Source organism: Rhododendron vialii, chromosome 4a, assembly GCF_030253575.1.
Source record: "Rhododendron vialii isolate Sample 1 chromosome 4a, ASM3025357v1".
NCBI lineage: Eukaryota > Viridiplantae > Streptophyta > Magnoliopsida > Ericales > Ericaceae > Rhododendron > Rhododendron vialii.
Genome location: NC_080560.1, coordinates 10,876,557 through 10,904,394, shown reverse-complemented (window position 1 = coordinate 10,904,394; position 27,838 = coordinate 10,876,557). Strand labels below are relative to the sequence as shown.

The 27,838-nt window shown below is 36.9% G+C and overlaps 4 protein-coding genes across 6 annotated transcripts in view; all 4 read left to right on the top strand.

The window, feature by feature from the left end:
- Nucleotides 1-2,297: 2,297 nt before the first annotated feature.
- On the top strand, nucleotides 2,298-5,722 carry LOC131323192 (probable O-methyltransferase 3). The gene is made up of 3 exons (XM_058354877.1): nucleotides 2,298-2,664; nucleotides 3,878-4,365; nucleotides 5,136-5,722. The coding sequence occupies exons 1-3, from the start codon at nucleotides 2,379-2,381 to the stop codon at nucleotides 5,433-5,435; spliced, it is 1,074 nt and encodes a 357-aa protein (XP_058210860.1). The 5' UTR covers nucleotides 2,298-2,378; the 3' UTR covers nucleotides 5,436-5,722.
- Nucleotides 5,723-14,104: 8,382 nt separating this feature from the next.
- Nucleotides 14,105-17,938, top strand: LOC131323191 (probable O-methyltransferase 3). Its single transcript, XM_058354876.1, has 3 exons — nucleotides 14,105-14,457; nucleotides 16,392-16,879; nucleotides 17,364-17,938. The coding sequence occupies exons 1-3, from the start codon at nucleotides 14,172-14,174 to the stop codon at nucleotides 17,661-17,663; spliced, it is 1,074 nt and encodes a 357-aa protein (XP_058210859.1). The 5' UTR covers nucleotides 14,105-14,171; the 3' UTR covers nucleotides 17,664-17,938.
- A 1,040-nt stretch (nucleotides 17,939-18,978) lies between these two features.
- Nucleotides 18,979-27,838, top strand: part of LOC131323193 (prohibitin-1, mitochondrial-like) — a 38,677-nt gene continuing 29,817 nt past the window's right edge. Inside the window, exons 1-6 of one of the 3 annotated variants that reach the window (XM_058354878.1) lie at nucleotides 18,979-19,077; nucleotides 20,266-20,453; nucleotides 21,519-21,635; nucleotides 22,347-22,517; nucleotides 22,830-23,042; nucleotides 23,522-23,902. In XM_058354878.1, the coding sequence (XP_058210861.1) occupies nucleotides 20,277-20,453; nucleotides 21,519-21,635; nucleotides 22,347-22,517; nucleotides 22,830-23,042; nucleotides 23,522-23,716 (873 nt within the window). In that variant the 5' untranslated portion in view covers nucleotides 18,979-19,077; nucleotides 20,266-20,276 and the 3' untranslated portion in view covers nucleotides 23,717-23,902. Of the gene's footprint in view, nucleotides 19,121-20,265; nucleotides 20,454-21,518; nucleotides 21,636-22,346; nucleotides 22,518-22,829; nucleotides 23,043-23,521; nucleotides 23,903-27,838 lie in introns of those variants that run through there. The other 2 variants (XM_058354879.1, XM_058354880.1) reach the window with 2 other exon arrangements.
- On the top strand, nucleotides 25,071-26,347 carry LOC131323659 (uncharacterized). The gene is made up of 2 exons (XM_058355506.1): nucleotides 25,071-25,692; nucleotides 25,815-26,347. Exons 1-2 carry the CDS (start codon nucleotides 25,071-25,073, stop codon nucleotides 26,345-26,347), a joined length of 1,155 nt encoding a protein of 384 aa, XP_058211489.1.

Genomic DNA, 27,838 nt, shown 5'->3' with positions numbered 1-27,838 from the left:
GGATATCAATAAGCGCTTGATCGGTATTTGTCCCTAAATTTAACGTGATAAAAACTGAATCTTGATGAGCTGATTATTAGAGTTGAGAAATTCAGGCTAAGAATTAACAGCTCCATCTTAGGAAATAAGAAGATTTAGATAAACGGTTTTCGACATATTGCAACGACAGCTGCCCTACGACGCCAATTCCAAAAGAGAAGGGGAAAGAAAACTAGATGGATTGTAAATAGATATACGAAATGCATGTAGTTCATAGGGATGACAAAGGTTTGGTTCGGTTTCGGGTATTGGTAAAACCGAAATTTATAACGAAAAATCGCCGGGTTTGTTTTTATGTAAACCATAACTAAAACCGTCGGTTACCGATTTGGTTCGATTTCTTGCCGAAATTGACCAGGAAGCCATCCGAAATCGACCTGAAACCATACCAACCAAATCAACATAAAAGTTAAAACTACTAACCAGCTAAATTAGGAGCTAATTTCCCCACTACAAGGCAATCTAAGTACCTATAGTGAAAGCAATCAAGAATACCCCTTCGTTCAATTGATTATATAATATGTATTTCGTGATTAAACTGCGGTTCGGTTTTGGGTTCGGTTATGATGCGGTCATCATATGAAACCAAAACTAAAAAGGAATAGACCGGTTTTTTTTTTTTAAATTAAAAACCAAAACTGCAGTAAAAAAAAATCATTTAAAAATCGTACTGATTAGTTTTATTTGATTCGGTTAACCATCGGTTCGGAAGATTGCCACCCCTTTACTAACTCCACCCCTTTACTAACTCGTGAATCATGTGAGCATTAATCAAATACAAATTATAAGGACTGACCCATTAGCAATTGTATAATTAATTGTTTTTGGTGCTGGTGTTCCATCAGTGTTTGGGTCACCATTAATTCAAAGCTTATCCACATGTTTGGATATTCTATATTTAAAAATAGTACTATCCTAAATCGAGGGCTCACATTCTTGTCTCTTACTGCTTAATTAATTAGGGGCATGGCATAGGAAATAATAGTAAATTGTGTCAAATTAAACAGATTAATGCGCAATTGAGAGAAATTATTTTAATGTTTTTAATTGAGCAAAATTATTAGTGTCGTAGCTAGGTATGATTTGCAGTGCATACCACTGCATAATTTTTTTCCGAAAGAGAGACCGAACTAAATAATGTAACGGTTGTTTGTTATCCACATTTCAAATATTACCTCATATGTCTCTCTTTTGTTGGTTCATTAAATCTTGATTCAGTAAATATTCGCTTTCAAAATTCAAAGAATTTCTCAGTGTCATTAATTATCTTTGAAATATTGCAAAGATTAATGGACATCTTTTATCGCAGTTCATGTTTGGCTAGCTGCTAGCTCTTGCCTTTCCTTGTCCGACTGCAGCAATTGAGAGAGAGTGATTTCTCCTAGTAAATGCAACCGAACTCCTCAACGGCACACCGTTCCCAAGGCCCAAGAACAAGAAAGGCAAAACGCCAACCAAGGACGAAAGGAAAATAGTAACAAGCAAAAATCATAGGGACTAAAACACCTAAATCAGTTACCAATACCCTTTTAAAAGATTGTGGCTCGACTGTAGGGCTGCTTCTTGGTTATAAAATAAATAAAATAAAATACTCCTCTAAAAGCAAAAATAAACAAAAGAACAAAACGTAATGCTTTTTTTTTTTTTTTTTTCAATCGACAACCCAATCGCAATGGCTTTAGTCACAGTGAAAGCCATACCAACCGATACGAAGCAGCAGAAAAACCAAAAATTGGAATGCCCACAACGTGCATAAAAAACTCAGCCACAAGATAAACATAAATAAAAAGTAAAGAATTTGTTTGGTAGGTGCATGTAAATTAATTAAAAACTAAGTAGTGGGTATCTTTAAAAAAGTTGAATGATTTAATATTACAATCAATTTGTCCTCTTAAAAAATTATAAATTTTTCCAATCGAATGGCCGACACGGTTTTTACGTGTATCTCCTGTTTTGGATCCCTCTCCACGCATTTCAAAAAAAAAACCCCGGAAATGCACCGTTAAGGATTTTCAGAATATTTTCTCAAAATTGTCCTTATAAAAGTGTTTAAACTACTAAAATCTTATAATAGGAAAGTGTACCATAAAATCCTATGAAAATACCTAAACCTAAACTCTATCAAAGTGCCTAAACCTAAACCTCAACCTCAACCATAGGGTACCCTGTGAAAGTGTCTAAACCTTAAACCCTATGAAAATGCTTAAACCACTAAAATCTTATAATAAAAAAATACATTTTAAAATCCTATGAAATTACCTAAAATCCTATGATCACCTTATATAAAGGTACCATTGTTTTGAGAGTTGTACAAGAAATAGAAAGGCATTTCTCCCAAGATGGAGATGAGAAATGATGAGGAAGACAAAGAGCTACTCCACTCTCAAGCTCACGTATGGAACCACATATTCCAGTTCATAAACTCCATGTCTCTAAAATGTGCAGTTCAACTGGACATACCGGACATCGTCAACAACCATGGCCGACCCATGTCTCTCTCTCAACTCGTAGCTGCTCTTCCTGTTAACCCCTCCAAATCCCGGTGTGTCTATCGCCTCATGCGCGTTCTGGTCCACTCCGGCTTCTTCACCAGGGAGAAAATCTCGGAAACCGCCGAGGAAGAAGGTGGTGTTAGCTGGACAGAAAAGCTTTTTCAATTTCGAAGTAGCTTTTTAATGTTTCTTTCGATCTTAAAAAAAAAAGGCCTTTTGGCGACGAATTCTAGTGTTGAAATTCAAATTCGTCGCCAAATGTAACCTTTTGGCGAGGAAATTAGATTCCGTTGCCTAATTGGACTTATTTCACGAGGAAATCAGATTTCGTTGCCAAATGGTATTTTTTGGCGAGGAAACCCATCTTTTGTCGCTAAAAGGTACTTATTTTGCGACGAAATATCATTTTCCTCACTAAATGGTAGTACAAAATTTGGATTTCATCGCCAAAAGTACCAAAGTAATTATTTAATTTTAATTTTCAAGATAAAAAATTAAGTATTTTCTTATTTTCAAAAAATTCATTTGTTTAAAAATAAATAATCTATATCTATGTATGTTATACATAGATTACTTTAAAAATTACTGAAAAATAGTAATATATATAAAATTTTGCAACATTATCAACAAAATGTTAAAAGTTTGAATCAGAGGTCCTGAGTTTGAATCGGAATATATAGGAATCAGAGGTCTCGAGTTTGAATCGGAGCAACAACAAAAGTGAAAGTAACTTTCTAGTTTGATCTTTTTTTGCGACAAAAAAATTGTGGCAAAATGGTTGCATTTGGTGACCGGAAAAAAAAAAACCTGTCGCCGATATCACATTTTTCGTCACAAGGGTCTTCAGCGTGAAACTTTCAGCGATGAAATTTTTTCGTCGCCTATATATTTAGCGATGAATTTTGGTACTTTAGTGATGAATTTTTTTCGTTGCAATAATTGAACATTTTTTTTTGTAGACTTGTAGCATTTGCTAGACAATAGGGATATATTATTATGTGAACTACGTACGGTAAATTACTCCTAGGTACTTCAAGGAGTATTGACGTTGTTCCATCAGATTGAACCCACAAACTCTCTCCACGGAAGTGTTACAAGACCAACTGAACTAGAAAAGCCCTGGTCTAATTTTTTTTAATAATTACAAGTGCTCAAAACCATTTAACTGGAAACAATAACTTGGATGACACTTCAATTTGGAAAAATAATTGGAGGCAATGTTTACGTACATGTTCTCTTAATTGAAATTATTTAACTGTTACTTGGCTTCCCCTTAATTATATTTTTTTAAATTAATTATTGCTATGTATGTTTTATTTTCTGATTCTTCGTATTGCAATTTTCAGAAGGTTATTTGCTCACTCCCGCGTCCCGTCTCCTCCTGAAGGACGAGCCACTAAATGTCAGACCATTTTTGCTAGCCATGCTTGATCCAGTCTTGACAAAGCCATGGCACCACGTCAGCGAGTGGTTCCAAAATGACGATCCTACCCCTTTCGACACGGCTCACGAGAGGACATTCTGGGACTACGCGGGCCACGAGCCGCGGCTCAACCACTTCTTCAACGACGCAATGGCCAGCGACGCCCGGCTGGTCACGAGCGTGGTGGTCAAGGACTGCAAGGGCGTTTTCGAGGGGCTAAATTCGCTGGTTGACGTCGGGGGTGGGACTGGCACGGTGGCCAAAGCCATAGCCGATGCTTTCCCGGAGTTGGAGTGCACTGTGTTGGACCTCCCTCATGTGGTTGCGGATTTGCAAGGGAGTGGGAACTTGAAGTTCGTTGGGGGTGACATGTTTCAAGCTATTCCTTCCACCGATGCTGTTTTACTTAAGGTAAATATTACTGATTTATCTATTTAGGGCCAAAAAATTAATCTCCTTTTGATTTTGACTACATGATGTAGGCCGATATTTTAATTAATGTAGAAATACAGGGGATTTTAGTTTCTTATTTAATTTGAAGTTAGTACGTATTTTGTTAGTAGTAATCTTTCCGTTTTAGCATACATTCATAATCCGATCGATGTTACGTTACGTTGAAAGAAGAAGTCAGCAGGTTCCGATTAACTGCCGATTGAAAATCCGACAGATCGGTCGGTCGATCCGTCTAGTCCCACAGGTTAGAAGGTTTCGATTGACTACCGATTAATAATCCGATCGATTAGTCGTTTGATTTGCGTAATTTGCCGTTTTAGAAAATAATTGGTTTGCTTATAACTCTTAGTAGAAAACTCCAATTTGGTAACCGTGTTTGTTTTGAAAGTTTATTTATTTATTTATTTCATCTAGTATTTGATTCTGCAGTTTTTTTTTTGAATTTTCATTTTTTGTAATTTTTGTAATTTCTTTAATTTTAGCTTGATTAACAAGTTTATTAGTTTCGTAGGGCAGAGCTTGGTTGTTTAGGACTTGATTAATACTAAAAATTAAGAATTTTTCCTATTCATGTTTGTGTTTGAAAGAAAGAATCTTTAACATAAGCAAGTTTGTGATGTCTTCTTGCAACTAGTTTGGCAAAAGGAGGCTGCGCTGTATCATGACATCATGTTAAAGTTATGATTTCTTTTCTTGTAAACATCCATGATCTCATATATTACTACCAGTGGATATTGCACGATTGGAGCGATGAGGAGAGCGTAAAAATACTGAAGAGATGCAAAGAAGCACTTCCAAGCAAAGGAGGGAAGGTGATAATCATCGACATGAAGGTTGAGAATGAGAAGAAAGGAGACGATGACTCGATCGAAACACAGCTCTTCTTTGACATGTTGATGATGATTTTGGTCACGGGGAGAGAGAGAACTGAGAAAGAGTGGGCGAAGCTCTTTGCCGATGCCGGTTTCAGCGACTACAAGATCACTCCCATTCTGGGTTTAAGGTCTCTCATTGAGGTTTTTCCTTGATGAATGTCACTGCCATGGTTGTTTTTCTTATTGGGTTAATTAAGAACTAATGATCATGGCAATTGGCATATATATATGCAGCAGCTTCTTATAGTGTTGGAATTGTATGGGTACCTTATAAAGTACTTTAAGCTATGGGCTTTGTGATTTCCAGTTACTAAAATTAGCACCTTGTAACAAAAGATTGTGTGATATATGTATGATGTAATAATGTTATTCTGTAATTCCTCTGGAGAGTGCTCCCAAATTTGTAAGATGTATAATATAATTCTAGTCGAAATTACATACATAAGGTGGTACTTGTGGCCGGGGCGATTCGTATGTGAATGCATGATAAGTGTACAACGTCCCAATTCCCAATATTGCTACCAAGTGGTTAGTTTGATATAGAAAAATATATCGATTTTCTCACTTAATATTTGGGTTGAGTTTTCATAGCCGACTGGTAGAGCTAAATTTACTCTTCAATGCTCAGAGCACGCGAGAACACTCAAAGGAGCGAGAAAAAAAACAAACCAAGGTGGCTAGGTTGCTCAATGATAGAGTATTGGGAAATGTGATGGACGGCTCTCAATCAATAGAGTGATTGTCCCAAGGGACTCTCGATGAGCTGATTAGAGTTGAGAAATCTAGTGAGAACTTCGGGCTAAGAATTAACAGCACCATCTTCAGAGGAAATAAAAAAGATTTAGATAAACAATTTTTGACATATTGCAACGATCGATAGCTGCTCTACGACGCCAATTCCAAAGGAGAAGGGGAAAGAAAACAAGCTGGGTTGTAGATAGATATACGAAATGCATTTAACTCATAGGGGTGACAAAGGTTCGGTTCGGGTATTGATAAAACAAAAATCGAAATCGAAATTTATGACGAAAATCAAAACCGTAACCAAAACCGCTGGGTTTGTTTTTATCTAATTACTTAAACCGTCAGGTATCGATTAGGTTTGATTTTCCCCCAAAATTGGTGGTCAACATGTTCTAATCACCGAAGCTATCCGAAATTGACCTGAAACCATACCAACCAAATCAACATAAAACTACCAACCAGCTAAATTAGGAGCTAATTTCCCCACTACAAGGCAATCTAATTAGGTGGTGTTCCACTAATGAAATTTAGGACTTTTTTTTTGTTTTGTCCTTATTTGTTTTTTTTTCATTTGTCAGTTTTGGGCCCCACTTTTTTCGTTTTTCGATTCGTCTCATCAAGACGAATACGAATTTTTTTACTTTTATCCAAATATTTTGGAAAATAATTACCTACTTTCAGCAAAAACAAGTTTGATACAAAATTAACAAACGCGAAAGAAAATTCAAATAAGAACAAAAATTGCTGAAAGTTAAGCGAAACGGGAGTACAAATAGTCAAAGCAATCAAGAATACCTTCGTTCAATTGATTATATAATACTATGTATTTCGTGATTAAATTGTGGTTCGGTTTTGGGTTCGGTAACAGTGCGATTATCATATGAAATCAAAATCAAAACCAAAACGGAACTGACCGGTTTTTTTATAAACTAATAAAATGCAAAATCACAGTCAAAAAATCAATTAAAGACGAACCAATCAGTTCTATCTGGTTCGGTTAACCATCGTTTCGAAAGATTGCCACCCCTAGGGACTCATAAATCATGTGAGCATTATCAAATACGTAGTAGTAGAAAGTATATGGACTGACCCATTAGCAATTGTATAATTGTTGCTGGTGCTTGTGGTCCATCAGATATTGTTTGGATCACCATTCAAAGCTTATCTGTACGGGTAATGATAAAGCCACGACACTTTTTCTTAGTGGCACGGCTTTTCCTGTGCATTGGCAATTATACCCTTTTTTGTCATCCTGCGCTATGCATTGGCGATTACGATTATACCCTCTTTGGTCATCCTGCGTTGTGCATTGGCGATTATACTCTCTTTGGTCATAATGGGCTCGGGATTCTGTTCATCTTCTCAGTACTTTTACTAAGTACGAAGGACTATTTTCTAAGTTTTCGTCTTTTCCCCCATTTCCTCACTACTCCACATCAAAAGATCAAACCTTCTCATCTGATTTCGAATCTTTCTCTTTTGGATACAACACATACAAGTACCCCATCTCTTCCAAGGTCTAACACCCAGTTTACATGAATCAGTACTTGCAGCGAACTTCAAATATTTCTGCGAAATTGAAAATGAAATTCAAACCCTCTTATCGATCCAAAATATTCAAACCCTCTCCCTCAGACAACCCCATTTTTGTCTTTTTCTCTTCTTTCTCACTTTTACGATTGGTTTGATTTTGAGGCCATCCATCTCTACCTCACGTGTTTTACAAACATTCCGAAATGAAAGACAAAAATCGGTGGAAACAAAGATGATATGCTCGATTCAGAGATCACCGACGGCAAACTGAGACATTGTTAACCACCGAAGAGGTCTTTCATGGTGGTCGTCGGCACCGGAATGGGTCTTGATGACATCTGGTCATCTACCGGCGAGGAGGTTGGATCCTATTCCGGAATGATGGTGAAGGACATGCAAATCGATTGAAGTGAGAAGATGAATGAAAGAGGAAAGTTAAATGGGCCTGACCCGCCGATGATGCAAGCAGAGGAAAGAGAAGTAGAGACAACTAGAACAAATTGAGGGCATACTTGTCAAGACAACAGAAACAGTCGTGACACTAGCATAATAAGTCGTGGCATTAGGGCCAATAGTACTATCCTAAATCTGGGGCTCACATTCTTGTCTCTTAGTAATTAATTAGATTAAACACATGGCATAGGAAATAATACTAGTAAATTGTGTCAAAATTAAGTTAGTATCAGATTAATACGCAATTGAGAGAAAATTATTTAATGTTTTTGACCAAAATTATTAGCGTGGTAGCTAGGTATGCTTTGTTGTGTGCAGACCACTGCATGATTTTTTTTGAGAAAGACTGAACTAAATATTGTAACAATTGTTTGTTATCCACATTTCAAATATGTGCCTCCTATGTCTCTCTTTGTTGGTTCATTAAATCTTGATCCAGTTCGGATCATCTTTCTGTGACTATCTTCATCTTTTCGGACTGCCACAAAACTCCATTTCCTTCTTTACCAAAATATTCTCCATCCGTCGGGCACACATCCTAACAATTCACCGCGTTGTATTATGATGCTTCTTAAACCCTTCTTGGAGTCAATTCCGCTTTGGGGCCACTTCTTACTCTATTTTGTACCTTTCACTTAATACTATAATCGACAATTTCGTACTGTAGATCCCCTTATGTTTATGATCTCCCATATGCCGAATCTTCATTCACATTTTAGGACCAGCTTGGTGCGCTCCACATTCTCCGGTGTGCACCTCGTACATGACCCTTTAGGCCTCAGGTAAGGACAAGCACCGCAAATATTAAGTCTTTCTCATCCTAGGAGCTATGTGATAGAGGGTGTCGTTCCTGTAGTCGAACGTTGCCATCCTCCAATCTTCAACTTGCTCTACTTCAGTAAAGGAAACTTGTACCTCGTCCTCTTCCTGCTTTGGAACTAAGTCGAGCGTACTAGGAAGTAACCTCCGATCTTTTTGACAGACGGTGAGCTCACCTTCCAGAGGTAGGGCGAAGGCCTTAGCCAGCTTTGCCAATGCATCAGCATGCCTGTTCATCCCCCGAGTGACGTGGTGGATTTCAATATTATAGAACTTTCCCATCAGCCTTACTGCTATCTGATGATAAGTTTATGGGTAGTCCTATGGTACACACCCCTTATTAGGGGGTGTACCGTACGTATTATGATTTTAAACCATTAGATTTCAAAGCAAATAATCCGGACCACCCATTTATTAAGTCAATTAATAAAATAAAAAAAAGGGCTTAGCAGATAAAAGGTTGTTCTCTCCTCCTTGACTTTCTCTACCTCTCCCTCATGTGTAAAATAATACAAATTATATAACATAATCACAATTATTATGACAACACAAACAATTGACACTTTCTTACCACAATGTGTCGTACCAAAAGAAATCGATTAAAAGATACTAGATACAAGACCAAAATATATCGTAGCACAATCAATAATTATTATACCCAAACAAGATACATGTCTAAAATATCACAAATTAAATGTTGTATAACTTAACATCCTAACAGTCCTGATCGATCATTTTAAAAATACACTCACTAACGACATTTAGATTATACAGTCAATTTATATTTGGTATGAAACCTAGTCCTCTGTTGTAGTTGAATGTAATGTAGCCATATGACCGTGCACAATAATGACGATCAAATCCGTTGAATTTTTTTTATGTTTGTTGATTCAGTCACCTACGTAAATTTTTGTCTCAATCAGGTTTAGAAAGCTTCATCATCAGCACGCAAATTGAATAATAGAATGATATTTTTCATCCAATTAAGTGTCTAGCTATAAGCCATCAACTTCATTCTTGGTACAAATGACCTAATTAATATTATGTAAAAGATAGACGATTTTGATAAAATAAAAAAAATAATAAAAAAAAACACCTTTCGTGGGGCTCAGATGGTGCATTATTATATGACAAGATTTGTTGAAGTATGAAACTTCAAGGACTAACTATGTAATTTATTCTAAAAAATAACAACATTCTTTTAAAAAAAGATAGGAACGAAGGGTGTAAGACTTGAACCCCAGATAAATGTTCAAACTCCAACATGCACCTTATCACTATGGTACACAATTGAGAATTTGTAATTCTAAAGGCTATTAATTATATAATATTTTCTTGTATGTAGGGGCTTTATTTTCATGCTGAAAATTTGAGAAGACGGAGGCCTCAAATGCATCTGTGCTAGTGCTGGGCCTGCACTTGTAGATCATATTATAGCCTATGTCATTGGTGTAAATCAATATGTCGACTATAATAAATTTTTTTGAAAGAAAGTACAATGACAATAAATTTACAAAATTATTTAGATTTTACTTTCACGACCTAGTTCCAAGGACCACCATTAAATTTGAATTGGTATGCATAGGGTGAAGGTTTAACACCGATCCATGTGTCAAATATATAGTGCCAATTGTTAAGTGCACCGCCCTGAATATTGATAAGATTGGATATTAATATAATTAATTTCACCAATTACAAAATGGGGAGTAATTTTCACATTCTATTTTTTGATATTCACACTTATTTTTTTGTACTTCATTTTAGTGTCAAAAGTATATGCATTTGAGACAGTTGGATAATTATTTTTTTAGTGACCTCACATTTTTCTACGAAGGAATTTTGATTTTTTGAATTAAATTTTGTAGAGAAAGAATTTGATTTAGACTAATATTTTGAGAGGAAATTGTAGTCGTATTCGAAAATTTGGGTATAGTACTTACTTTTTGGTGAATTTCTTGGATGAAATTTTTTTGCGAGAACTTCATTTTTAGTTTAAATTATTGAGGTATTGTGTTGGGACAAATAAGAATTTGAAAAAATAGTATGGAGGGAATCGAAAATTAAGATAATATGGTTGAAATTTTAAAATTTTAAAAAATAATGTGGCGGGAATTGAAAATAATTAGTGGTATTGTATTTTGCCAATTATAACTATCGTTTACTAAACATTTCGATTGAATTTTTTTTATACAACACTTTGTGGATATGAAAACGCCAATTTATGGTGTTGTCATAATAAATTTGGTTATATTGCTGAATTTGTGGTATGGTATTTTGTTGATTATAACTATCGTTAACTGAACATTCCGATTGAATTTTTTTATACCACACGTTGTGGGTATGAAAACGCCAATTTATGGTGTTGTCATAACAAATTTGGTTATATTACTAAATTTGTGGTATTTTAGACATGTGTTATTATGGAATATTTTAATTAATTTCCTTTGGTATGACACATTGTGGTAAGAAAACATCAATTTATGGTATTGTCATAACAATTATGATTTGTTATATAATTTGTGGTATTTAAATATGTTTTCTTTTGATACGACACGTTGTGTTAAGAAAATGACAATTTTAGGTGTTGTCATAATAATTGTGGTTATTTTATAAAATTTGTGGCATTTTACAAATATTTTTGGCTTGGGTATAGCAATTGTTGATTCTGGCACGACATATTTTGATTTTGTTACGGAATATCATACGAGTCAAAAAAAAATTTGGTACGATTCATTGTGGTAAGATAATGCCAATTTCTGGTGTTGTTATTGCTTAGCTTTCAAACCTCGCCTTCAAATAAGGTTGAGAAAAATCCCAAGCGTAGGGCTAGTTCGTCGATAGCATAATAACCGAAAAGTCCGGAATCGTACCACAGGGAATTTGCAAGATAGTTTAATCGGATTGTAGGTTTTATATGGTGGATTGTGGCGTTTAAAATGGCCAACTTGGTTTTGCTTTTAACGGTGGAAAGGCTAAAACAACAAATTAGATACGAGCTTTATAAACTAAAAGAGGCAAGTCTAGGGATCGTCTAACCCTTGACTTAAGCCGTTACCGTTTCTCAATTATAACTCAGGCAAGAGTCACAACCGCGTGCTCACGTCCGGAGGATTTAGCTTTAATGACTTCGTTTAACGAAAGATGTGATTAAACGGAGACGAACCAACTTGTTTTTAATATTTGTCGAACACATAGGAGGCCACGAGCCCTCAGTAAGCTTTTTGCCAAGACCGCTTGGCTAAACATCTTACCAAGGAGTTAACACCCCTTGTTTAGACCAAAGATGCAAGTTAAGCTCTATTCCGAAAATCATGGTTTTAAGCTCGAGGACTAGAGAACCAAGTAACCACCTAAGTACGGGAAAGATTACCCCGAGACTTGGCCTATTGACTACTCACACCTAGCTAAAGCATAAAAGAAAGCATAAAAACGATTCATGATTTTTAACCGATAAAAACGAAAACAAACTTGATATTATAAAGGGTCCAAGTCGTACGAATAACTTTAATTAACGAGAAATTAACAAACGAGAACAAACTTACTTGAGTTCTATGGAAATTACTCTTGAAAAGCTTAAAAGAACATTAATGGAAGAAAAACTAAAGTTAATAATGTGCTAGCTCCAAGAGAGAGAGATGAAGCCCCTATTTATACACAATGGGTTTCTCTCTCATCAAATATCTAAGAAACATATTATTAAAGGCAAGTATTCCATAAATGGAAAGTCCAAAAAGTAACAAAATATCTGGCCGAGAGCTCCTCGTATCGATACAGATTATGCAAAGTATCGTTACCATATCGCTAAGCTGAAGAGACCAATTTCCTCTTAATGCCCCCGTATCGATACGGTTTATGGCCGTATCGATACGGAACTCTCTGCCTGCCCAATTAACCAACGCGTATCGATACGGTCCTTAATCCATATCGATACGCGGAGCTTATCTTCAGAAAGGAAAGCTCGCCTCCAGAACTTGACACCCGACGACCACTGGCTTGCCCGACGCTTCTCGCCTTTGTTCTTTGGTCACTTTGGCATAAGTTCCACTGGGCGATGATACTCGAACTAACTTGGGGGTTGGCTTTGCAATCAAAATACGCCTTTTAAGGGCGTTTTTCCTGAAACACTTAACAAACTACCTTACGAGCAATATTGAATAAAAGCGACAAATAATAACTAAAAACACTTCTAACTAACGGACTTAAGCACCACGATCAAGCAATCTTAGATTTTTATCACACCCCCCAACTTGAGCGTTGCTAGCCCCTAGCAACAAAATCAAAACTAAAAGAAAGAAAGAAAAGCTGACAATCCTTCCGACAAAACTACTTAGCACCTACTCAAACTGCAACTAGTTGGCAAGAGTTAAAACAACTGAATTATTCCAAAACAACTCGCAGCTGGAGATTGAGCGATCAACTAAACATGAGCAAGTTATAAACAAGTATCCAAAATGAGCGTCAAAAGACAAAAGACGGATACGAAGCTATAACTTAACCAATTCCATTCAGAGTAACCATATCCCACAAGAAAGGTGCTCGAATTAGGCACGGGGAACAAAAATACCGTGCCTTTTAAGTGGAGAGCACCATTAACCAGAACTTACAACTAAATGATTGAAAATTTGATTTCCGAGAGAAAACATGCCACAAACTAAATATGCTAACTATCAAGCAATCAATCGAAATTGAATCAAGGCATATTAAAGATCTACTAAGGGCTTCATAGCATATATCGACCTTGGTTTAATCAAAGAACGGTTAGCAAAATGGGATGGCGGTCATATACTAGCTTAGTTCAACTACCCTTGGCTGCCTCCAACTCCAACTATCAAATTGAATTATTTATTTATGTTGAAAATCAATGACGTGACAGTATAGGCCACCCAAGGCCCAAGAATGAGAAAGGCAAAACGCCAATCAAGGACATCATGGATGAAGGGAAAATTACAAGCAAGAACCATATATAGGAACTAAAACGCCTAAAGCAGTCACCAATACTCCTCTAGAAGCAAAAATAAACAGTAAAGAATGCCAAAAACGTGAAAACCATAGCAACCAACACAAAGCAGCAGAAAAACCAAAAATTAAATAAATAAAACGTGCATAAAAAACTCAGCCACATGATAAACAAAAATAAAAAAGTACTAAAGAATTTGTTTGGTAGCTGCAAATTAATTAAAAACTAAGTAGTGGTATCTTTATATAGAAGTTAAAAGATTCAAAATTACAATCATTTTGTCCCCTTAGAAAATTATAATATTTCCCGATTGAATGACCTTATATAAAGGTACCATTGTTTTTGAGAGTTCTACAAGAAATAAAAAAGGCATTTCTCTAAAGATGGAGATGAGAAATGATGAGGAAGACAAAGAGCTACTCCACTCTCAAGCTCACATATGGAACCACATATTTCAGTTCATAAACTCCATGTCTTTAAAATGCGCAATTCAACTGGACATACCGGACACCATCAACAACCACGGCCGGCCCATGTCTCTCTCTCAACTCGTCGCTGCTCTTCCCATTAACCCCTCCAAGTCCCGGTGTGTCTATCGCCTCATGCGCATTCTGGTTCACTCCGGCTTCTTCACCACAGAGAAAATCTCGGAAACTGCCGGAGAAGAAGGTGGTGTTAGCGAGGCAGAAAAGCTTAATTTTTCAATTTCGAAGTAGCTTTTTAATGTTTCTTTCAATCGCTACAGGAAAAAAAAAAAAAAAAAAGACTTTTGGCAACGAAATTCAAAATCGTCGCCAAATGTCACCTTTTGGCGAGGAAATCAGATTTCGTTGCAAATTGGACTTATTTCGCGAGAAAATTGGATTTCGTTGCCAAATGGCACTTTTTACCCATGTTTCGTCTCCAAAAGGTACAAAATTTGGATTTTGTCGCCATAAGGTACAAAACTAATTAATTTTTTTTGTTTTTTATGATAACAAAAAATACTTTTTATTTTATAAATTTTTATTTGTTTTAAAATAAATAATCTATGTCCATATATATATATATATATATATATATATATATAATATTATACATAGATTACTTTGAAAATTACTGAAAAATAGTAGTATATATAAACAAAATTCAATATTATCAACGTACGAAATGTTAAAAGTGGCTCAGTAGGGGTGAGCATGGATATCGGATTGGTTCGGTATAATAGTAAACCAAAAACCAAACCACTTACCGACAGATTATGAATTTAGAAAACCAAAACAATCCACAAAAAGCATAGGACCAAACCATTGGATTATGGTTCGGTTTTGGTTTCGAACCATGGTTTACTTAAAACTGAAATATCATCTTCGTAAACTATTTAAAGTACTCCAAATTGCGGAGAAAACTAAAAATTGGTTTTCACTTATAGAAATATAGGAAAATTTAGGAATTAATTGAACCGTGGAACCCCTATTCACTGAATGAAGCATTATATATTGATACACCATGTACTTTGGTGTTTCAAAATTATAGGAATAAGTTTTTTTTAATAACGTCACTGGATTTCAACAAGCAAAACTAGGAAAAATCCTTAATCAAAATAGAATTAAGAGTGGGCGGAATACAACTCGTAAAATGAAAATTTTAATTATAGGAATAAGATGTGATATATATAGAAGTTTATGCTAAATAATTTTGATAGTAAATGAATATTGAATAGGACGGTGGATTGAATAGATTATTAATTTAGGAAATTAGTTAACTGTATATAACTCTCAAGTATACTTGGTGCATGTATCTAAATTAAATGAGATGTATAAATATACGGTTTGGATCGGTTTGCAACCGAAACCATTAACGTAAATCCACAGACCAAACCATTTAACGCAGTTTCTAATTTTTTAAAACCAGAACCAACCCACCCTACTAAAAAATCAAACCAAATCATTCGGTTTGCATGGATTAGTTTGGACTGGATTCGCTGTTTGACGGATTTTTGCTCACCCCTATGACTCAGTGGTGGGAGAATGTAGAGGTAGTATAGCAAATGGAGTCCTGGGTTTGAATCGGAGCAACAACAAAGGTGAATGTAATTTTCTAGTTTGATCGTTTTCTGAGACCAAAAAAAAAAAAAAATTGTCTCGAAATGGTTGCATTCGGCGACGAAAAAAAATATCATCGCCGAAATCACATTTTTCGTCGCCTATATATTTAGCGACGAATTTTGATACTTAATTTAGTGATGAATTTTTTTCGTTGTGATTGAACATTTTTGTTGTAGTGAATTTGCTAGCGTCATAGGGATCTTAATTAGTATATATGAAACTAAGGTAAATTACTTCCAAGGTACTTTAAGGGGTATTGACGTTGTTCCATCATATTGAACCTGCAAACTCTCTTCACGGAAGTGTTACACTATCAACTGAACTAGAAAAGCCCTGGTCCAATTTTTTTAATAATTATTACATGTGCTCAAAACCATTTAACTGGAAACAACAACTTACATGCTATCTTAATTGAAATTATTTAACTGTTACTTGGTATCCTCTATATTAATTATTATTATTTATTTAATTATTGCTATGTATGTTTAATTTTCTGATTAAATTTGTATATTGCAGAAGGTTATTTGCCCACTCCCGCGTCCCGTCTCCTCCTAAAGGACGAGCCGCTAAATGTCAGACCATTTTTGCTAGCCATGCTGGATCCGATCTTGACAAAGCCATGGCACCACGTCGGCGAGTGGTTCCAAAATGACGATCCTACCTCTTTCGACACAGCTCATGGGACAACATTATGGGACTTCGCGGGCCACGAGCCGCGGGTCAACCACTTCATTAACAACGCGATGGCCAGCGACGCCCGGTTGGTCACGAGCGTGGTGGTCAAGGACTGCAAGGGCGTTTTCGAGGGGCTGAACTCGCTGGTGGACGTCGGGGGTGGGACCGGCACGGTGGCCAAGGCCATCGCCGAGGCTTTCCCGGAGTTGGAGTGCACTGTGTTGGACCTCCCTCATGTGGTTGCGGATGTGCAAGGGAGTGGGAACTTGAAGTTCGTTGGGGGTGACATGTTTCAAGCTATTCCTTCTACTGACGCTGTTTTACTTGAGGTAAATACTGATTTAAGTATCTATTTAGGGCAAAAAAATATTCATCTTTTTTTACTACATCATGTTCAAGAGCGGGCGGGAATCTAATTTGCCCCGGGGCCTGGGCTATCCCAAAATTTATATGTATGAACCAAAAAGAGTTTTATAATTAATGTTCAGCAAACGCATACATATATATGTAAATGTTCAAAAATAAACAAAAGAAAAAAAAAATGCACACTATTGAAGTTGTGTCATACGTTGTTTCAGATAGTAGAAACCATTTATCGAATATGAGTTGATATCTTCAATAAATTCTCTTTTAATGTAAAATTTATTGGGCTAAAAAAATGAGATGGACTAAAATTTATTGAGCTAAAATTTTACGTATAAATTTTTTTTTTTCAAGTTTACCTAGGCTGCAGCCCACCTCACTTTGACTGTACATGTTAAAGTTGTGATTTCTTTTCTTTTAAACATCCATGATCGCATATATTACTACCAGTGGATATTGCACGATTGGAGCGACGAGGAGAGCGTAAAAATACTGAAGAGATGCAAAGAAGCGCTTCCAAGCAAAGGAGGGAAGGTGATAATCATCGACATGAAGGTTGAGAACGAGAAGAAAGGAGATGATGATTCCATCGAAACACAGCTCTTCTTTGACATGCTGATGATGATTTTGGTCACGGGGAGAGAGAGAACCGAGAAAGAGTGGGCGAAGCTCTTTGCCGATGCCGGCTTCAGCGACTACAAAATCACTCCCATTCTGGGTTTGAGGTCTCTCATTGAGGTTTATCCCTGATGAATTTCACTGCCATGCATGGTTTCTTTGAGATCTAATTATCATCGCAATTATGCAGCAGTTTCTTATAAAGTACTTTAAGCTATGGGCTTTGTGATTTCCAGTTTTACTAAAATTACCACCTTGTAAAAAAAGATTGTGTGATATATGTATGATGTAATAATGTTATTCTGTAATTCCTCCGGAGAGTGCTCCCAAATAAATTTGTAAGATGTATAAGATAAATCTAGTCTAAATTACATATATAAGGTGGTACTTGTGGGACGATTCGTATGTTTACCACGGTAGGTTGTAATTTCTTTCATTAATTAATGAAGTTCTTTCTCTTCCGCCAAAAATACAAACATGTATGCAAGATGGATATTAATGCATGATTAGTTCCTCTTAAACTAGAAAAATTATTCAATGAGACCCAATATGTACGTGGTCTTGAAAAAATGGGCTGGCCGGCCACTACATGTCCTTGCCCCTTGGACGATGGGTTTTGTAGTGCGCTAATGCAGTACGGCGTTATGGGAGTGTAGTGCATTACGTACGTAAAATAAAAGTCAAGATGACATTTTAACATTGTGATTAAAAGTAAAAGATGACAGTTACAAAAGCGTCATCACTCATCTATGAACACATTTAAAGGTGTCATTAAAAACGCGTTTAACCCTTCGTCATAAGTGGGTTAAGATTTCAGTTCTAATCCTATACAGCGATCAAAAGCAAAGAATTGATGGCAGTTTTTTTTTTTTTTTTTGCAAAACTGTGTTTAAGGAACCCGGGTGCATGTTGTCCGCGAGGTGTTGTCTCTCATCCAAGCTGTCTATTGCCGAGCACGGACACTCGAATGGGGACAATAGGAACCCCCAATACGTGATTAAGAATCACCTAGTGGGACATGAAATTTTACGGGGAAGATCCCCAAAGCCATGAACTTAAAAAGTAGGACCCGCCCTGCATTTTTAACCTATATTTGACGAAAAAAATTTCAATGCCGAGTGAGTACCACAGGGTGCCCGCTCCCGCATCCAAGTCGTCCATTTCATTTTTTAACGGCTCAGATTTGGAGAGAGAAAGAAAGAGAGAAAGTGTTGGGATGAGAGGAGAGAGATGGTTTTAATCCGAGCCATCCAAAAATGTATCGGACGGCTCGGATGCGTCGAGCGGGTACCACGTGGAATATACCCGCTCGACACTGAAAAATCTCTCATATCTGACGGTCTTATGGGCTTGGTTAATGGGCCTCTGACGTGGGCTAAACCCATCCGCAGCCCAAGCTCATAATTTCTTTTCTTCCAAGAAACCAATTTTCCTGCGGATAGAACTTATAAAAAATATATAAATAGATATCATAAAACCCCAACCCCTAAAACCCTAAACCTCTCTCTCTCTCTCTCTCTCTCTCTGATCGTCCCTTCATAATAAGGTACACCGGACCTTCTTCTCTCTATATCTTTCTTTGAATATCTGTATGTATTCTCTCTCCTATTAGCATTTGTTCTTGAAGCTTGAATTTCCGCTGCCGTATGGATGCCTGAATTGATTTCGATTTGTTGTTTAAATTCCATGCTTATCTGTTTAACTTATAGATATTGAGTTTGTGGTTTGGATTTCCTCTTGAACCGTACATGAATTTTTTAGTATATAGAAATGTCTTCGTATTTTGCCTTTTTCTTGTGTTCGCGTAGAGTTGCTATTGCTAAATTGAGGTGTCAAAGCTTTGTCGAATGAAACTTGATAGGGTTCATACCAGTGGCGGGCACAGGATTTGTTGAGGGCCCGAAACACGTGTAGTTCTCCGGTGATAACAAAAATTGTATTCTGTATTTATGTATGTGGCTATTTGGTGTCTAAGTTTGTCTGTAAGCACGAAGCTGTCATTTTGTTTCACACATGCGACAAAAAAATTTGTTGACGACTTGAAATTATAGGGAGTTCTTTCCACACATGTATATTTATTGTATGAATTTGTATTCGTCCAAAGGACTTGCAATGGACAATCTTATAGAACTTGTCTAAAGTAACATGAAAAACTAGTACAATTACAAAGAATATTTGGAGTTGTGCTGGGCCCGGGGCACATCCCGGCACCCCCTTCTGTCTGCCCCTGTTCATACATTTTATTTTCTCATACATTTTATTTTCTGTACAAGCTTGATATGGCATAGCGGGGGAGCTCAATTTCTGACGTGTATGTGTTAGTTTGTTAAGACTGATTTCGAGGTTTGTAAAGTTTCCTGTATTTTTTTCTTGAGCTCATGTTTTTGAAATGTGGAAGATGGGTATTTATTTTGAATGTGTATTTGGAACTTTTGGGTTAAATGGAAAAGAAATTTTAGCAATCACGTCTTCATTCGTAAAAGTTTCTAGGATTAGTAACAATCCATATGGTCAGTGCGTAGAGAGCTTAGCATAGTTGTGAGTCTTATGACTTATGAATGCCTTTTATGTTTTCTCTTCTCTATCTCATGTAAGTCCTTGTCTTCCTTCTCTTGTACATCCTACTAATTTCTAATGTTCACTGCTAGTTGACTTAAACTTTTTACCAGTCCATCTTATGAATCGTTGTATACATTAATGTCCTTGCAATTGTATCTGACTTACATATTTTCAGGAATTAGGATCATGAATCTCGACAACGTTAAAGTTCCAAAGTTGCCAGGCGGTGGTGTAGCTTCTGCTTTAATTAAGTTTGGAGTTGTAGCTGGGCTTGGTGTGTATGGAGTTGCTAATAGTCTCTACAATGTTGAGGGTGGGCACCGGGCTATTGTCTTCAACCGTATAGGTGGTGTGAAAGACAAGGTTCGAGTGTTATTCTTGCCTTGGTAGTTCTCATGCATGAAAACTTGTAATTTAAATTTGATCAGAATTGAGCTTTCTCTTAATTTCCATGACTTGTTTTTCCATTTCTTTTGTTGTTCTTAATCGCAGTGACTTCTTGTGTTTACTACATCTCCCCTTGTATATATCCACAACAATGTATCATACTCTATGGAGCACGGGTACCGGTACGCGGTACGGGTACGGTACGGGTACGGGTACGGGAAACGGCAAAACCCCAAAAAGTAGGGTACGGGTACGGCGGGGGTACGGCATATATATATATATATATAATGTTTTTCTATTTTTTATTGCATAAAATGAAATATAAACCCATTTTACCAACAAAAAGCAAAATCAGTACAAAATATGCATATCTATTAGTATTCAGAATTTCAGATACATATATACATATACATTACACATGCATACATTCGTACATATATACAAAGAGAGAGATTATTCCGATCGATAAAAAAAATATACAGAGAGAGACGAAGAGAAGAGAGATGAAGAGAGAGAGGGACAAAGAGAGAGAGAGGTGTTTATAAATGACAAATAAATTACATAATAAACCCACATTTTATAATTATTTACAAAAAAATCCCAAAAATTTTGAAAAAATTTCATTTTGGGCTAAAACGTACCCTTGCCGTACCCATCCCGTACCCTTGCCGTACCCGTCCCGTACCCTTGCCGTACCCAAAATTACCAAAAGTACCCGACATAATTTTGCCGTACCGGGTACGTTTTTGCCGTACCCACGCCGTACCCGTACCTGGTACGGGTACGGCGACATTTTCGAAGTACCCGTGCTTCATAGATCATACTAAATAGTTATTACACTTGTCAGTGATAATTTATTTTCTTTTGCTTGCTTTTATTCTTTTGAAGATCATGTCTACCGGTTTTCTTTGTGGTCAGTGTATTGATCTCCAGATTGGTTGGATATTGTAATATGTTTTTACTTGTAGCTGCAAATTTTAAGCCGTTTCTATTGCCATCTATTATCTACTAGCACCGCACACTCACATGTTGAATGTGCAGGTTTATCCTGAAGGGACACATCTGATGGTCCCGTGGTTTGAAAGGCCTATCATATATGATGTTCGTGCCCGCCCCCATTTAGTGGAGAGTACTTCAGGGAGCCGTGACCTCCAAATGGTATGTTCCTTTGGATTTCTGCCATAATTGTGTTTTGGACCAAGAGTCTTGAATTGTTCTGTTTATCCTATGTATGCACCCAGAAGCCCATCTTGACGTAATGGATTCTATCCTATCTTTTCTGTTATAATTCCGAAGGATTGCCGATCCCATCTTAGTTTCGCTTTTGAATACGATCCTTGTGATTTATGACGGGCATCTCCTATCTGACCTTCCAATTGGGTTCTTTTGATTTGTTTCTACTTGTAACTTGAAGTCTCTTTGAAAACACTAGACATAAACAAACCAAAAAGAAGCTAAGGTGGAGGTTTTGTGTCATTAATGACGTGATGAACCTGTTGGATCCTGGAGATACCTTTGGTTTGTCTTTCCAATTTCCGTGGTTCTTTAGTTTTATCTATCTTGAGAAACACTTTCTTGCCACTAGTAGTTATTACATAATTGGAATTCTTTTTCGGTTCTGCCTTCGAGTATTGTACTTTTTGACATGCAAACTCTAGTAAAACTGCCTTCAGCTAAGCAGCCATCCTCTCACGCCCTCAAATTGTGGCCTTAGTTTTTGGATTGACATCACATGGCCTTAATAGTGCAGTAAAACCCATAGTTCAGGTGCAGCCTTGTGTGTCAGGTGTTTTAATTTAGCGTGATCTTCTCTTTTTGTGAGGTGTTGTTTGTTACTTTCTTAACATGGCTCTTGATTTTGCTGCACAGGTAAAAATTGGTCTTCGAGTCCTAACCCGTCCTGTACCAGACCAACTACCCACAATTTATCGGACACTTGGTGAGAACTATAACGAAAGAGTCTTGCCTTCAATTATTCATGAGACATTGAAAGCTGTGGTTGCTCAATACAACGCTAGCCAGCTTATTACTCAAAGAGAGGTAGGGTGCTATTCATTTTCTACTCTGCCATTTAAATTGAATAAAACCTTGGCCACTGTTATACAATCATCCATGTACGAAAGGAAACCTATCCAGGATGATGTTGATGAATTGTGGATTTGTGAGCCTATGAGTCAAACAAAGCACCCATTGAAAATTCTGGGCGAATAGCATCTTCATTAAACTGTTGGATTTTTTTTTAAATTATTATGAATGGGCACCTCTTTCAGGCTTTTGAGGTGATTTGTTCGGATTTTAGAAAATGACTCCATGTTGTAACCACATAATGGGCAACCAACTTGTTGCTTGTAGGCTGTTAGTAGGGAGATACGGAAGATATTGACTGAGAGAGCTGTAAATTTCAACATTGCACTGGATGATGTCTCCATTACAAGCCTTACGTTTGGGAAGGAGTTTACCGCTGCAATAGAAAAGAAACAGGTGGCTGCACAAGAAGCTGAGAGGGCCAAGTTTGTTGTTGAGAAGGCTGAGCAAGACAAACGCAGTGCTGTTATCCGGGCACAGGTGACCTTAAACTGCCATGATTTTTGTTTCCAAATTTTTATACCTTTAAATCAATTTAATAACCGGAACTTTTCCATCTGATGATGACCAACTCAAGTTCAATCAACTAGTCTGGGAGCCAATTCTTTTGCAAAGTTTTACATTAAGTCACCATAGTGCTTATAATGTTCTTTTTATCCTATTCCTTGTTCCTTTTTCTGTTCTTTTTGGGTCAATTCCATCTGCCATTTACCTTGATTTGACCTTTGCCCTCTTAAGTTTGAAACATTCATCGTATTTTCCTTTCGTGAGAGTAGATGATTTTGACGTGCCTGTAGACATTTTTCCCCCTGCTCTGTGCCTGCTGTGCTACCATTTGCATCTGGTTTTTTTTTTTTTTTTTTTCCCGTTCATTTTTTATAACCTCTTCCACTTTTCCTTATGGTAGTGAGAGTTCTTTAACTCCGTTTACAAATCCACCTTTCTCTATGGTATTTCAGGGTGAGGCCAAGAGTGCCCAGCTGATAGGTCAAGCAATTGCCAACAATGCAGCATTTATTACCCTCAGGAAAATTGAAAATGCAAGAGAAATTGCACACACAATATCGAAGGCAGCAAATAAAGTTTACTTGAATTCAGATTCCCTGCTGCTTAACCTCCAGGATATGACTTTGGAGAGCACCACTGCAAAGTAACAAACCCCGAAGATTTTAAAACATATTCTCTCCCTTGTTTAGTTCTCTTTCTGGTATTGTGGAATCTCTTTAAAATTTCCTCTACAGGTTTCTAATATTACTTTGTTGTTTTCTGAGGCTGTGTATTGAGGGATTTGTTTCATTGAATTCTTGAAATTGTTCAAACCGAAATTGATCATTATGTTCTACCGTTCTGTAGCACCAGCAGTTTATTGCCGGGCGTGAAATCAGTTCAATGAGGGCATACTTTATGGTTGTTAGGCCTTCTGGTGGCTTGATTACTATCTCTTAGCTTGTTCTTTTGGATAATAATAAAACCTTCAACCATGCTTAAAATAGTGGTGAAACAAAACACGATGCGCATGCATCACATGATATTTCTGTTTGCCTGTGTTGCCTGTCATCTGGAAGTAGAAATGTTGTAACAACTCGGGATATCTATGCTCGCGATCCATTGATTGAGGTTGTGATGATTTGCCTTGCCTCGAGTGCGTCGCTAGCCCAGCTCTAGATAATGGTTGGAAAAAATTCTAACTGCAGATGGCTAGAGGGAGAAGTCATCCACTTCATTTGCAGGTCATTTTACAGGCTTAAAACTCGTGTGGGAGAACTGCAGTGTGAAATTTTTGCAACAACCAAAGAAGAAGCTTCCAACGATACTATTTATCTTTTGGTTCTCTCTATTAAAAATAAAATTTTAATTATGAACCATTGTGGTATTTCAAATCGTTAATCTTTGCAATCCCACAAATAGATAATCAAAAAATGAGGTGAAATCATCTAATGTTGGTTATGTCATTAGAAATTTAAAGATTTCAAGTTTGAAATATATAAGATATTAATTTATTTGGGATTAGTCTGTAAAAGCTTTGCTTTTGTTTTAATTGGGAGTCTGAGACCCAGATAGCCGAAATTGGTCTTTTAAGAGCAAGTACATCAGTGCTTAGGTAAATTACCTTGTGAATAGTTCACATATCTAGTTTAGCTCTCAACTTTTTCTTTCACAATTACACCAACACTATCTATTTTACCTAACATCAATTAAAATATATATTGTTTCAATCTTTTCCTTTATCCTTTTATTTTTATCATTTTCCACTAACCATTTGCACCAACCCGCCAGCCAACAGTCAATTGGTGCAATCATCTGAACTAAATGCTATTCTTTCAACCCAACGTGTCAAGTGTACAGAACCAAAAGCAATTCTTTCAAAAAAAGTAACGGTAAATTTTTTACTTTTCCAATATAAATTTAGTTTTTGCCACTTCAGCTCGTTCAACCCTCAGATCTCTTTTGGAGAAAAAAAACTGCTTCTTTGTTCCATTCATTCCTTTCACCCCTTCATTTTTTATAATGGCTCCCAATCGGTTACTTAATCTGATTATGAACGATTCAGATTTTTCTGACTCGGATGATGAGTTGGAGATATTTCAAGCAGTTGCTACATATGAAAGTGAGAGGGACTCGAGCTCAAGCCGCAATCGTCGCACGGTTACTAATCGCAACACTTTTGGAGCTCAAAACCGGCTTTTTGATGATTACTTTGCTGAATCTCCTGTATTTCCTCCGCATTATTTTCGAAGGAGATTTCGAATGAGCCGTTCTCTTTTTCTTCGTATACATGATGCCGTAAAAGCACATGAGCCTTACTTTATCCAGAAAAGAAATGCAGCAGGAAAGCTTGGTTTATCATCTCTTCAAAAAATGACTGCCGCGTTTAGGATGCTAGCTTACGGTGCACCAGCCGATTCCGTGGATGAATACGTGAGGATTGGAGCAACCACTGCCTTAGAAAGCCTAAGAAGATTTCTTAGAGCAGTAATTGACGTGTTCTCCGAGGACTATTTGAGGTCACCCAACGCCGCTGATGTAGCTAGATTACTAGCGGTTGGTGAACTGCGGGAATTTCCGGGGATGTTAGGGAGCCTTGATTGCATGCATTGGGAATGGAAGAATTGCCCAACTGCTTGGCAAGGTATGTATACTGGTCACACCCATAAACCAACAATTATTTTAGAGGCTGTTGCATCATACGATCTTTGGATATGGCATGCAAATTTTGGACTGCCCGGTCTCATAATGATCTTAACGTGTTAGATAGGTCTTCATTATTCGATGAGGTTTCTTTAGGACGTGCTCCTCCAGTCAATTATACCATCAATGGCAATGAATATAATATGGGATGCTATTTAGTTGATGGTATATATCCACAGTGGGCATCTTTTGTGAAAACAATTCCATCTCCGCAAGGGAATAAGAAAATTTTTTTTGCTCAACAACAAGAATCCACAAGGAAGGATGTAGAACGGGCATTTGGAGTGCTTCAAGCAAGGTTTGCAATTGTGCGAGGACCGGGGCAGTTGTGGGATAAGAAAACACTGAAAGATATAATGTTAACATGCATAATATTACACAATATGATCATTGAGGATGAACGAGATTATAATGGAGCAGCTGATCTCAACTATGATCCATTGGAGCATACTCCTCTTGTAGAAGTTTCACACGAGAGAACTATTGACCTTGTGGAATTCATTCGACGCAATCATCAGATAACGGACAGGGGAACTCATTCTCAACTCCAAGCAGACCTAATTGAACACCTTTGGCAAATGTACGGCCAATCGTAGTAACTTGTAGTTTGATTTGAATTCATTTGTGTGCAATGTAATTTAATTGGAGTTCCAGTAGGCCAATCGTAGTAACTTGTAGTTTGATTTGAATTCATTTGTGTGCAATGTACTTTAATTGGAGTTCCAGTAGTCTATTTAGGCCTAGAGAGATTGAAGGAATCTGCTTTATCTTCATTAAGTTTATTCTTTTTTTTTTTTTTTTTGATAAATCAGCTTGAAATAAAAATAAGGATAACCGAATGTATAGCCTACAAGAGGCATACCCCAGGAGGAAACAAAACAAAAAGAAAAGAAGAATAAAAAAAAGTGAGAACGAAAACAATGGAGAGAGCGGAAACCATTTGTTTCCATTCCATCTAAGAAGAGAGAACAGAAACAATGGAGCAGAGATATGAGATTGAGACTAGAACAAAGCTATAACAATGTGGACAAAACAGAAACGGAATAATGGGTTGTCGCCATTTTGCCCTATATTTAGAAAAGCTTCAAAATGAACCTACTGAACACTAGCAAACAGAGCACTACAATACCATCATGCCGCTGATCCATCCCTACAATACCATTCCATAAGAATTATACAGGTTCCAACTACTATCATTGCCAATCAGCTTATTGAGCCAACGAAAAAACATATAGCCCAATGTATTATCCAAGAAATAGCTAAATATAAGGTAAACAAAATTGAAATCGTGTTCATTCCCACGGCTATATCAACCTGCTTGTAGTATTCTTCTTATACTCCTAGCAATGCATGTCATGTGTGTCGTCAAGGTATGATTCTAATCCTATCTAATGGAAACAGGTCAACAAAAAACTAAACTTGCTTGAGACTATCTTTAAACTAGGCTTGTACAGAATGAGAAAGTTAAAAGTTATAGGCTTGCACAGAGTTTAGGAGAACTGTTAGAGATGCTAAGTGCAAAGCTTACGACAATCTTTACACTAGACTAGATGGCACAAATAGAAAACCTATCATTTGTAAACTTGCTCGAGACTATGAAAGCACGAGACTTCAACTTGAATGCATACAGTAAGAACTCATAGTGTTAGTGAAGGATTTGCATAAGCACTGGATTCAAGACAAAAAATTCTCACGTGTTCTCCATCTGTATTGACAAGTAGAATACCTTATTACTTTCGGATCGAGTCCAACACTCAGTGAACGTGTCTTTTTTATTTTCAGTCGAGGCAGATGTGGCAATCTTTCTTGATATTCTCTACCTCATATTCTATAGTCCAACAAACTGTTGCATTTATGTTAGTCCTATGTCTAGGGATCAGCTAACAAGTGAAATTATCATTACCGTAGCATACTGTGCTTGGCTATTGTAAAGAGGATCCTCTTCCTTGTTTATAAATAAGTGAAGTAATAAACTATTACTCCATGTCCATAATTATTATAAGTGAGGATGTACCGTTTGCCCTCATGCCTTTATAGCCCAATGGAGTAGTTATTGCCTCAATGATTTTTATAATCCATTGAAGATA